Source organism: Oncorhynchus gorbuscha, linkage group LG08, assembly GCF_021184085.1.
Source record: "Oncorhynchus gorbuscha isolate QuinsamMale2020 ecotype Even-year linkage group LG08, OgorEven_v1.0, whole genome shotgun sequence".
NCBI classification, from domain to species: Eukaryota; Metazoa; Chordata; class Actinopteri; order Salmoniformes; family Salmonidae; genus Oncorhynchus; species Oncorhynchus gorbuscha.
Genome location: NC_060180.1, coordinates 26377710 through 26390926, shown reverse-complemented (window position 1 = coordinate 26390926; position 13217 = coordinate 26377710). Strand labels below are relative to the sequence as shown.

General features: G+C 46.9%; 1 protein-coding gene across 1 annotated transcript in view; it reads right to left on the bottom strand.

The window, feature by feature from the left end:
- Window positions 1-13217, bottom strand: part of LOC124041412 (TATA-binding protein-associated factor 172-like) — a 66072-nt gene that overhangs the window by 16590 nt on the left and 36265 nt on the right. Inside the window, exons 18-27 of the mRNA XM_046358955.1 lie at window positions 11753-11927; window positions 11283-11477; window positions 9363-9539; window positions 8622-8862; window positions 8215-8399; window positions 7979-8135; window positions 7612-7721; window positions 1340-1541; window positions 945-1093; window positions 44-196 (exon numbers count right to left, since the gene is read on the bottom strand). Of these exons, the coding sequence (XP_046214911.1) occupies window positions 44-196; window positions 945-1093; window positions 1340-1541; window positions 7612-7721; window positions 7979-8135; window positions 8215-8399; window positions 8622-8862; window positions 9363-9539; window positions 11283-11477; window positions 11753-11927 (1744 nt within the window). The remainder of the gene's footprint in view (window positions 1-43; window positions 197-944; window positions 1094-1339; window positions 1542-7611; window positions 7722-7978; window positions 8136-8214; window positions 8400-8621; window positions 8863-9362; window positions 9540-11282; window positions 11478-11752; window positions 11928-13217) is intronic.

The window sequence follows — 13217 nt, the reverse complement described above, 5'->3', positions numbered from 1 at the left end:
ACACGTAAAAAACATAAAAAATAAAGGCCATGTAAACACACACCTGCTGATACTTGCGGAGCTCAGCCTTGATTGGCACAGGGATCTTGTAGTTCTCCAACTTCCTGCTGTCCAGCAGCTGTTCCATGAAGTGACGCTCTCTGGCCTTCTGGCGAATCAGATCATCCGACATGGTGGGAGGATCCGGGATACCCGCCTAAGATAAAGAATAATAATAAAAAGGCGGACTCAAAACCCTTTTCACACCACTGACCTGAACCAAGCCCAGCTGTCCTTTGCTGACCTGGTTTCACATCCACCATAGTTGCTGGAACCTTGCTGGAAATAATGAAAACATTTCATATCTGAGCGCATTACAATTGTGGTCATCATGATAGTGTGAAAAGGGTGTAAGATATCCAAACAAACATTACCAGGTGCAAAAGCGAGTCAAAAAAAAAGAGTCAACTGTGTCTCCGTATGGGAGGTCATTCGGCTGACATTCAGCCGTCCCGATTCTGCAGTGCATCTGATTCATTTCTCCCACTTAATCTCTCTGATTGAAGTGAACCAATGAACTGACAACACTTAACCGGCTGACAGATGTCAATGTCGCCATGAAAACAAAATGCCCAACTTCATTAGAGTACACACACACACATCCTCCAAATGACAATCACATAAAATATTCAGTATAGGAAAATAGTGAGATACTGTCCTCTATTGGGCAAAAGGCAAATAACCATATTGCACAGTAGGAAGTAACACCGCAGGTCGCTTGTAAATGGCAGATCTAGCGAGTGTTTGAAATCGACTACACTGCAGTAGGACTGCGCAGAATGACAGATCTACAAATTACATGGCATCCCAAAAAAAGACTAAATAACTACACCCAAATAACTACTTGCAAACAAATCTCCTTAAAAAATACTGCCTGTGCTGTATTGTTCGGTGTGTGTGTTTACCTCCAGTGGTAGCAGGCGGATGAGGGTGGCGAAGCACTGCGTGGCCATAAAACGGACGCTATCACTGGGGTCACTCATGCGGCCCAGCACCGGCACCACCAGCAGCACAATGTACGGCACGATGTCCACATCCAACTGCTCCATCACACCTGGGGGGCGGGGGCCAAGGGGTCAAGGACAACCAACCACAAGACACCAACTCCCCTGGTTTCAATGTGGGGTTTTGGGTTCAATTCATGCTGGGGTCACATTTACAAAAAAAATGTATGCATGCACTCAATATACTGTTGGATAAAGTGTCTGCTACATGGCATGTCCTTTTTCTATCTTATATAAAAACCTTGGTTGGTTGCCCATACGCGGGAACATGTCTGATTGACACGTATGAAGGATACAGGCCATGGCCTCGATGGCCCCCTCCTGCTTAGTGCCATCCTCGATGCACCCCAGCCAGGGCAGCACACATTCCAGGAACAGGTGCATGGTCTCCATGGTAGCGATCTTACTGAGCACACCAACGCAGCGTGCCGCCATGTGACGCACGGCCGTGTACGGGTGCTGCAGACAGGTGAACAGGTGGGGCAGGTGCTCCAACAACTGAAACGCAGAGGGGAAGAACTAAAACAGACAGACAATACAGTAAATGGGGTATTTACAGACATTACGCTCCAAAATCAAAGTTTGCCTGATGTGTTCATGTCAAAGTCCTCTGTTGAGATAAACACACAGCCCAGAGCACAAGGTGGTGTTTTGGATTGTGGCAGGTGATGTACATGCGACAATTCAAAACACCACCACGTAATTTCCAGATACCTGTGCTCATATTCACCATTCATTTTGGCTTAAGGCATACAGTGCCTTTGGAAAGTATATAGTCTCCTTGACTTTTCCCCATTTTGTTACATTATAGACTTATTCTAAAATGGATTAAACCCCCCCCATAAATCCTCAGTAATCAGGTTATGAAATTTTTGCAAATGTATAAAAAAAACAAATACCTTATTTAAGTAATTATTCAGACCATTTGCTATGAGACACGAAATTCAGCTCAGGTGCATCCCGTTTCCATTGATCATCCTTGAGATGTTTCTACAACTTGATTGGAGTCCATTTGTGGTAAATTCAACTGATTGGACATGATTTGGAAAAGGCACACACCTGTCTATAAGTCCCAGAGTTGACCGTGCATGTCAGAGCAAAATCCAAGCTACGATGTCGAAGGAATTGTCCGTAAAGCTCCGAGACAGGATTGTGTCGATGGTACCAACAAAAATGTCTGCAGTATTGAAAGTCCCCAAGAACACAGTAGCCTCCGTCATTCTTAAATGGAAGCAGTTTGGAACCACCAAGACTCTTCCAAGAGAAGGCTATCCGGTCAAACTGAGCAATCGGGTAGAAGGGCCTTTTAATCAGGGAGGTGACCAAGAACCCGATGGTCACTCTGACAGAGCTCCAGAGTCCCTCTGTGGAGATGAGAGAACCTTCCAGAAGGACAACCATCTCTGCAGCACCCCACTAATCAGGCCTTTATGTTAGAGATGGAAGCCACTCCTCAGTAAAAGGCACATGACAGCCCGCTTGGAGTTTGCCGAAAGGCACCTAAAGGACTCTCAGGCCATGAGAAACAAGATTCTCTGGTCTGATGAAATCAAGACTGAATTCTTTGGCCTTAATGCCAAGCGTCATGTCTGGAGGAAACCTGGCACCATCCCTACGGTGAAGCACGGTGGTGGACGTATCATGCTGTGGAGATGTTTTTCAGTGGTAGGCACTGGGAGACTAGTCAGGATTGACACAAACCTGAACGAAGCAAAGTACAGAGATCCTTGATGAAAACCTGCTCCAGAGTCCTCAGGACCTCACACTGGGGAAATGGTTCACCTTCCAACAGGACAACAACCCTAAGCACACAGCCAAGACAACGCAGGAGTTGCTTCGGGACAAGTCTTTGGGACAATGTCTTTGAGTGGCCCAGCCAGAGCCCAGACTTGAATCCGATCGAACATCTCTGGAGACCTGTAAATAGATGTGCAGCAATGCTCTCCATCCAACCTGAGAGCTTGAGAGGATCTGCAGAGAAGAATGGGAGAAACTTCCGAAATACAGGTGTGCCAAGCTTGTAGAGTTATACCCAACAAGACTCGAGGCTGTAGTCGCTGCCAAAGGTGCTTCAACAAAGTACTGAGTAAAGGTTCTGCTACGCCATCTAGAATCCAAGATGGCGTAGCAGCAGGACATGTGTATTTGTCTTATCCCGTGTAAATAGCCAGTCTTTTTCGTATATATCTTAATCTCACTTTCTACTTTCCTGCAACCCGCCTCACCCAATGTGGTACGGATCTGCTATTTTTATTCCTTATAACTGGAACTTCCATAAGGAGCTAACCAGCTAACTAGCTACTAGTCTTTGTTAGCCACAGCTAGCGGTCTTCATCTTTTTCCTCTGTCACCAGCCAGCCACCAGCCAGCCTTAGCTCGGACAACGCCTGCCAGTCTGCACAGCGCGATATCAACGCAGAGCATATCGGACTGCTTTCCTCTACCACATCACCGGATTCCTGCCGCTCTGAATCATTACACCAGATCATCACAACTAGCTAGCTGCAAATGACTGGATACTGTTTGCTAACGACTCTGTCCCGAAGCAAGCACTAGCTAGCATTGAACTAGCCTCGAGCTAGGCCCATATACGAGCTAATTCTAGGGCTACAATAAATACCTCCTTTGCCAACTGGACTGGACCCTTTTTTGTTGACACAGAGCCCCGCCGATCCATCACGACTGGACTGCCGACGTGACTGCCGGATGTGGTCTCAACTAGTAGATGGTTCTACGATGTCGCCGAAGAACCATCTACTAGCCTCGGCCCGCTAGATTTTCTGAACGCTGTATCCCCTGCTCGCCTAGCGTAGTAGTGACTACTGAACAGCACCCTGACTCACCTATTGCTGCTCTTTTGACCTTATGATCACTTGGCTACACAGCTGATGCTCCCTGGACTGTTTCAATAACACGGCGCCTAATTTTTTTACCTGTCGCCCCCAGCCTCATACTCAGGTCCTGTATGTACCTAACTGATCCGCTCTGCCCATTTCGCTCTGCCATTTATCCGTTGTTGTCTTAGCTTTCCTGATCAACACCTGTGATTGCTTTATGCCTCTCTCTCGAATGTCAATATGCCTTGTCTACTGCTGTTTTGGCTAGTTTTTATTGTTTTATTTCACTGTAGAGCCCGAATTACCGCTCAAAATGCCTTAGATAGCTCTTTTGTCCCACCCCAAACACGTGTAGACCTCACTTGGCTTAACTGGTGCATCCAGAGACAAAACCTCTCTCATCGTCACTCAACGCCTAGGTTTACCTCCACTGCACTCACATCCTACCCCACCTTTGTCTGTACATTATGCCCTGAATCTATTCTACCACGCCCAGAAATCTGCTCCTTTTATTCTCTGTCCCCAACGCACTAGACGACCAGTTCTTATAGCCTTTAGCCGTACCCGTATCCTACTCCTCCTCTGTTCCTCTGGTGATGTAGAGGTTAACCCAGGCCCTGTAGCCCCAGTTCCAATCCTATTCCCCAGGCGCTCTCATTTGTTGAGTTCTGTAACCGTAAAATCCTTGGTTTCATGCATGTTAACATCAGAAGCCTCCTCCCTAAGTTTGTTTTTTTCACTGCTTTAGCACACTCCGCCAACCCTGATGTCCTAACCGTGTCTGAATCCTGGATTAGGAAGGCCACCAACAATTCTGACATTTTCATCCCCAACTACAACATTTGCCGCCAAGATAGAACAGCCAAAGGGGGTGGAGTTTCAACTGTGCAGGCTATGTCTTGCTATCCAGGTCTGTGCCCAAACAGTTTGAGCTTCTACTTTTAAAAATCCACCTTTCCAGAAATAAGTCTCACTGTTGCCGCTTGTTATAGACCCCCCTCAGCCCCCAGCTGTGCCCTGGTCACCATATGTGAATTACTTGCATCCCATTTATCTTCAGTTTGTACTGTTAGGTGACCTAAACTGGGATATGCTTAACACCTCAGCCATCCTACAATCTAAGCTAGATGGCCCTCAATCTCACATAAATGATAAAGGAACCTACCAGGTACAACCCTAAATCCGTAAACACGGGCCTCCTCAGATATCATCCTGACCAAACTGCCCTCTAAATACACCTCTACCGTCTTCAACCAGGATCTCAGCGATGACTGCCTCATTGCCTGCATCCATAATGGGTCCGTGGTCAAACGACCACCCATCATCACTATCAAACACTCCCAAAAACACTTCAGCGAGCAGGCCTTTCTAATCGACATGGCCTGGGTATCCTGGAAGGATGTTGACCTCATTCCGTCAGTAGAGTATACCTGGTTATTCTTTTAAAGTGCTTTCCTCACCATCTTAAATAAGCATGCCCCATTCAAAAACATGTAGAACTAAGAACAGATATAGCCCTTGGTTCACTCCAAACCTGACTGTCTTTGACCAGCATAAAAACATCCTGTGGTGTACTGCATTAGCATCGAATAGCCCCCGCGGTTTGCAACTTTTCAGGGAAGTTAGGAACCAATCTACACAGGCAGTTAGGAAAGCAAAGTCTAGCTTTTTCAAACAGAAATGTGCATCCTGTAGCACAAACTCCAAAAAGTTCTGGGACACTGTAAAGTCCATTGAGAATAAGAGCACCTCCTACCAGCTGCCCACTGCACTGAGGCGAGGAAACTCTGTCACCACCAAAAAATCTACGATAATCGAGAATTTCAATAAGCATTTTTCTACGGCTGGCCATGCTTTCCACCTGGCTACCCCTACCCCGGACAACAGCTCTGCACCCCCCACAGCAACTTGCCCAAGCCTCCCAATTTCTCCTTCACCCAAATCCATAAAGCTGATGTTCTGAAAGAGCTGCAAAATCTGGACCCCTAAAAATCTGCTGGGCTAGACCCTCTCTTTCTAAAATTATCTGCTGCAATTCTTGCAACCCTATTACTAGCCTGTTCAACCTCTCTTTCGTATTGTCTGAGATCCCTAAAGACTGGAAAGCTGCCTCAGTCATCCCCCTCTTCAAAGGGGGAGACACTCTAGACCCAAACTGTTACAGACCTATATCTATCCTACTCTGCCTATCTAAAGTCTTTGAAAGCCAAGTTAACAAACAGATCACTGACCATTTCGAATCCCACTGTACCTTCTCCACTATGCAATCTGGTTTCCGAGCTGGTCATGGGTGCACCTCAGCCACGCTCAAAGTCCTAAACGATATCATATCCGCCATCGATAAAAGACAATATTGTGCAGACGTCTTCATCAACCTGGCCAAGACTTTTGATAACTACAAATACCTAGGTGTCTGGTTAAACTGTAAAGTCTCCTTCCAGACTCACATTAAGCATCTCAAATCCAAAATTAAATATAGAATCGGCTTCCTATTTCTCAACAAAGCAACCTTTACTCATGCTGCCAAACATACCCTTGTAAAACTGACTATCCTACCGATCCTTGACTTCGGCGATGTCATTTACAAAATAGCCTCCAACACTACTTAGTAAACGGGATGTAGTCTATCACAGTGCCATCCATTTTGTCACCAAAGCCCCATATACTACCCACCACTGCGACCTGTATGCTCTCGTTGGCTGGCCCTCGCTTTATATTCGTCACTAACCCACTAAATCCAGGTCAAACCCACTGGCAAGGTAAAGCCCAGCCTTATCTCAGCTCATTGGTCACCATAGCAGCACCCACCCATAGCATGCGCTCCAGCAGGTATATTTCGCTGGTCATCCCCAAAGCCAACTCCTCCTTTGGCCGCCTCTCCTTCCAGTTCTCCGCTGCCAATGACTGGAACGAATTGCCTGGTAGGCCAGTTAAAGGTGGAATAACTATTTCATCAGTTATAGAATCAGTCCTAACAAAATGTTACATTTACATTTACATTTAAGTCATTTAGCAGACGCTCTTATCCAGAGCGACTTACAAATTGGTGCATTCACCTTATGACATCCAGTGGAACAGCCACTTTACAATAGTGCATCTAAATATTTTAAGGGGGGGGGGGGGTGAGAAGGATTACTTTATCCTATCCTAGGTATTCCTTAAAGAGGTGGGGTTTCAGGTGTCTCCGGAAGGTGGTGATTGACTCCGCTGTCCTGGCGTCGTGAGGGAGTTTGTTCCACCATTGGGGAGCCAGAGCAGCGAACAGTTTTGACTGGGCTGAGCGGGAACTGAACTTCCTCAGTGGTAGGGAGGCGAGCAGGCCAGAGGTGGATGAACGCAGTGCCCTTATTTGGGTGTAGGGCCTGATCAGAGCCTGGATGTACTGAGGTGCCGTTCCCCTCACAGCTCCGTAGGCAAGCACCATGGTCTTGTAGCGGATGCGAGCTTCAACTGGAAGCCAGTGGAGAGAGCGGAGGAGCGGGGTGACGTGAGAGAACTTGGGAAGGTTGAACACTAGACAGGCTGCGGCGTTCCAATGGGTCTGAATACTTTCCTGGACCTACACAGCAGGGATGTGGGTGTGAAAACAACTGAGGTGTGAAAATATTGGAGAAATTGGAGAAATTTTTGAGCTTAGAGAAGTCAATCTTTTACTGGAGTTTGGTAGATAGGATGGTGGTGTTTCTACTGGTGAGATTCAAATAAAATTTAACTCCTGCATGTTGTCTTACCAGAGGTTTGAGCTCGGGGGCCATGGCTCCAGCCGTGACCTCCAGCACCTGCAGAGAGTTGACCAGCTCCTGGGCTGCAGCATCCCCCCTCTCCAACTGGAGCTTTGCATCTACAACACCATAGAGCAGAAATGCATCAATATCTCTTCATTGTTGACAACACTCACAAGAGGTATAGGAAGATGCCCATCTGGAAGTGGACAGAGGGTAGCAAATAGCAATACATCTGGATCATGTTCATTAGGCACCAAATGGGACTGAAACAGGGCAAGGCTACCTTTATTTGTCCAATAAGAAACGTTTGCTTTCAGTTGCGGTGATCCCAAATGAACATGACCCATATGATCTAATGAAGAGTGTAGCATACCGATGCCTTGGTTGTTCTCCACCACGGCCCTCAAAGGTCCCACCACAAACTCCCACAGGTAGGGCAGTGACCCCGTCAGCTCCTGGCCAAAGTGCCTGGCAACCGTCGTCAGAGAGAACTCGGCACCTCTTCTCTGAACGAGAAATGGCTTTTTATTCTGAAACGGTCAAAATAAACCATAGTCATCAGGAACACAGTCAATACACAGGTAAATGTTTGCTCTCTCTGTCACCCACCTCATCAGTATCTGTGGTGATGGTGCTGCCGGGTGGCAGTTCAGTGGTGGGGGTCTTGGAGGTTTTGGGGGTGGGGCCCCTCTTACTGGTGATGACAAATGCTGCCCTCTGGTGGCGGTAGAGGGTGATAATGCCCTTGGTCTTATTGACCATGTGGTGCATGCATTCTTTCTCCGACATGCCAGCTAGAGGTGAAAGAGAGAAAGGGTCAACAGAGTGAGTGTCAGTGTTCTACGTAATATCTGTTTCTGGCAGCCACAACCTTGTTAGTGTTAATCTGGGTCATGTTCATCAGGTTGAAACACGGACGGACCACAAGATCTTTTCCAGTTTTTGTCTACATTCCACTATGGTGTGGCCTAATGAACATCACCCAGATTAAAAATGTTGTGCATCCCATCCCATACCTTTGGCAGTCTGAGTGGGGGGCACGGGGCAGGCCGAGGAGGGCGTGAGTAGGGGGTCCATGCAGATCGACGAACACAGGTTCTTGACGATCTTGGAATTGGGACACGGCTGCCTAGTAGCACACTGCTGCAGCAGCTTGGCGATGAAGGAGGCGGCATAACCCTGAACCAGGGTGTTCTCCTCCCGCTTAGCTGCCTCCATGAGCGGACGCACCACTGGGTTCAGCTTGTCTGGTAACGCCTGCAGGTTGGGATGAGAGAAAATGAAAATTAGCATTTGCTATCGGACAAGTCCAGATAGTCTGTTTCAGTCCGTTTGGTGCCTAATGAACACAACCCAGATACAACGCTGTGCATTTCAGTTTCCATATGATACCATGTACTTCTCTAGGCTAATGTTGCTGGTATCAATACTATGCATCTGTACTGAAACAAAAATATAAAATGCAATATAAAATGCAACAATGTCAAAGATTTTACTGAGATACAGTTCATATGAGGATATCAGTTCAATTGAAATAAAGTCATTAGTCCCTAATCTATGGATTTCACATGACTGGGCAGCCATAGGTGAGCCTGGGAGGGCATAGGCCCTCACCTGGTCAGTCTGTCATGGAAAGAACAGGTGGTCCTAATGTTTTGCACACTAAGTGTATATGTTATGTACAAATTATTCAAACAAAAGTGGCAAAGTGTCGATAAAGGAACCAAGTTTCCAGTGTTATAGATGACATGACCTACCTGCAGGTTGACCACGGCGCAGGCGGTGAACATGTGGACGCGCAGGTGCAGCTGCTGCCACTCCACACTGGTCTCGCCCACCGTGGACTGGGCCTGCTGACGCTTGCTGTCCAGTGGATGAAACTGTTTGGACTTTGTATCCAGGCCCACAGTGGACTCTGCGAAGATGGTGGTCACCTATTGTATGGAGGGAAGAGCGGAGGATGTAGAAGGTGATTCATAGCATTCCTGGGTTTGTCATCGTTCGATACAATGGCGTTCAGCCTCCATTAACCTCAATAGGGTCTATAGTTCAATTCCATCGGCGTTAAGGGAAATGACCCAAAGTCTGATAGGAAATGACAGATTCAGGGCAAATCTCTTTACAAAACAATCCTTTCATTACCGCTGTTCAACAAAATAGATGAGAACCAGAGGTCGAAATAACACAGAATTCAGAGTTTTTCACGCAGATAAGATCAAATATAACGCTGCGTTCTGTTAACGCAGGCATTTTGCAAATGCCCATCTAAAATACTTCTCATTGTAATGTCTGCACGCTCCTGTCGCAGTTCGCGCCAAATCTTAAATGTTACACAAATTGTGCTTTCAGTTGCACTTTTCCACTCAGATGGAAAATCTTGCTCGTCTTCAAACCAATTAAATCCCCCGCATTCATAAAGGTACATTTGATCGGCAGACAGCGCTCTGACTGACGTTTACTTTTCTCCGGTGGTTTTAGCAAGTTAAAATGCAAGGAAAATGTTGCCGATGGTCATGTATCGTCTATGCAAAAGATACCGCGCTTTTTCATAGTATGTCAACTTACTTATGCGTGGCTGCTAACCAAATGGCGCAGCTCTTCGGTTGTCCCCTGAGGATAACTAAGCGATTCCCTCCCAAATGGTTTGCATTCATTTATTTTGTGTAATGAAAAACTATAGTTGCACACCCCTGATAACTCTACTGAAGCAACAACAACAAAAACACCAGGTTTCTGAAACCTTAATGCGACCCCTGGAGAACATTGATTCAATATTTAAACATAAATGTAATGACTTCAGACAGCTCAAAATGTCTTCGGCTAAAAGCTGCATTTAATCTGTGTTGAAAATGTAGGTTATGAATCTATGAAGACTTAACCAAGGTGGCAAAAACATGGGAGTAGTACACTTAGTATAAGCAGCCACCTTCTCCTAAAGCTAGAATTGTTTTTGCTCCCAGACAGTGGCATATTTTATTTTATTTAACTAGGCAAGTCAGTTTTGGACAAATTCTTAATTACAATGACGGCCTACCCCGGCCAACGCTGGGCCAATTGTGCGCCGCCCTACGGGACTCCCAATCACGGCGGGATGTGATTCAGCCTGGATTCGAACCAGGGACAGTAGAGTCGCCTCTTGCACCGAGATGCAGTGCCTTAGACCGCTGCACCACTCGGGAGCATAGGACCAGAGACAGCCAAAATTAGTACACTACCATCAGTCTCTCTAACACGGCGTCATCACACCCCTGTGTCTCCGTGGCAGACTGGCACAGGGCCATGGCCTTCTTCCCAGACAAGCCAACACACCACAGAGACAGCACATAGCACAATAGTAACCTAACTTTGTTAATGAGCGCATAAGATGTTTTTTTAAATCAAACATGTTGAATATTATAAGTCATAACTTGATCCCCACTGAGCTTAGACTGAGCCATGGAGATGGAAGGTGGCCAGTAGGTGGCCCAAAGGCTAGAGGTCGACCTGTAGCCGGAGGGTCGATGACTCAAATCCCGGAACGGGCAATAAAGAAATGCGGTCTGAACTGGCAAGAGCAGAAAAATTTCTGTTCTGACAAATAGACAATTGAAATCCACAATGTCATTGAAACACTGGATTTGGCTGCCATTTGATCTTTTAGGGATGTTACACAGATACAGTGGGAGTGTCGTCCTCACCAGTTCGTTGGCCTGGTCGATAGTGAACACGCTGCAGTTGAGGCGGTCGCTCACGTCGATCTGAGCGTCGGCCAGCAGGGCGATGAGCTGCTTACACTCGTTCTGCATGCGTGTGAAGGGAATGGCGATCTCATCGTAGTACAGCTGCTCTGACAGGATGGCTAACAGGCGGGGCTGGACCATGGCTGACACCACCTGAGTCAAGAGAAGGCGGGGGGGCAAGGCGGACAAGGTTTCATTTGACATTGGCTGGGATTCAATGAAACTACAGTTTGCTGGTATCGTTTTGGCTATCTACGGTACACCTTTGACGTCGGCTCAAGGTGAAATTAAAGGTAAAAATAGCTCTGCACAGGTAGTTTGTGTTTGTTTGAATCCCGGCCATAAAAGCAGTTCTAAAGTGAACAACTCCTATTCAGACAGCACCAAACGGAAAAATCTGACGAACGAAAAAGAGACTCGGGCCCCACCTTCTGCACGGTGGCCCACTCACAGAGGACCAGGGCCACAACGATGCGCTGCAGGGCAGACTTGGAGTTGAGGTGGAAGAGGAGCAGCTGGCCCAGCGACTCAGCCGGCCGGATGTCCTGGGAGGATGAATTGAGCTGCGGGTCGCAAATACATCGACACAGGCCCCCCAACAGCCTGAAGTAGAGAAATAAAATGATTTTTAGACATTCATCATTTATGCAAGTGTTGGAACTGGATTAGTCGCAATTCCACCACAGTGTTTTTTTCCCCCCTTGCCTTCTTTTGTCGGTCAAGAGAACACAAGTTTTAGTTTGCATACTAGTTAGTTCAGTGAGGAAAACAATAAGCTGGGAGGTGCGAAACGTTTGCGTCACATCCGCTGCTAAATCAAATTGAATTGTACTGGTCACATACACATGGTTAGCAGATGTTATTGAGAGTGTCGCGACATGCTTATGCTTCTAGATCTGACAGCAGTATCTAACAATTCCACAACAACTACCTAATACACACAAATCTAAGTAAATATATGGATGAGCGGTGACAGAGCGGCTAAGATGCAATGATAGATAGTGTAGTATATACATGAGATAAGAATGTTTACATATCTCGCATTACTTTAAGTGACTAGTGTTCCATTTACTAAAGTGACCAATGATATTAAGTCTGTAGGTAGGCAGCCGCCTCTCTTAGCTAATGATGGCTGTTTAACAATCTGATGGCCTTGAGATAGTAGCTGTTTTTCAATCTCTGTCCCAGCTTTGATGCACCTGTACTGACATCTTCTGAATGGAAGTGGGGTGAACAAGCAGTGGCTCGGGTGGTTATTGTCCTTGACGATCTTTTTGGCCTTCCTGTGACATTGGGGTGGTGTAGGTTGTCCTGGAGGGCAGGTAGTTTTCCCCCAGTGATGCGTTGTGCAGACCGCACCACCCTCTGCAGAGCCTTGCAGTTGAGGGCGGTGCAGTTGCCGTACCAGGCGGTGATATAGCCCGACATGATGCTCTCGATTGTGCGCCTGTAGAAGTTAGTGAGGGTCTTTGGTGACAAGCCACATTTTTTGAGCCTCCTAAGGTAGAAGAGGCGCTTTTGCGCCTTCTTCACCACACTGTGTGTGCGTGGACCATTTCAGTTTGTCGGTGATACGTACACGGAGGAACTTCAAACTTTCCACTTTCTCCACTGCAGTCCCATCGATGTAGATGGGGGGGGTCAACCTCTGTTGTTTCCTGAAGTCCACGATCATCTCTTTTCTTTTGTTGACGTTGAGTGAGAGGTTAATGTCCTGACACCACACTCCGAGGGCCCTCACCTCCTCCCTGTAGGCCGTTTCATCGTTGTTGGTAATCAAGCCTACCACTGATGTGTCGTCTGTAAATTTGATTATTGAGTTAGAGGCGTGCATGGCCACGCAGTCATGGTTGAACAGGGAGTACAGGAGGGGGCTGAGAACACACACTTGTG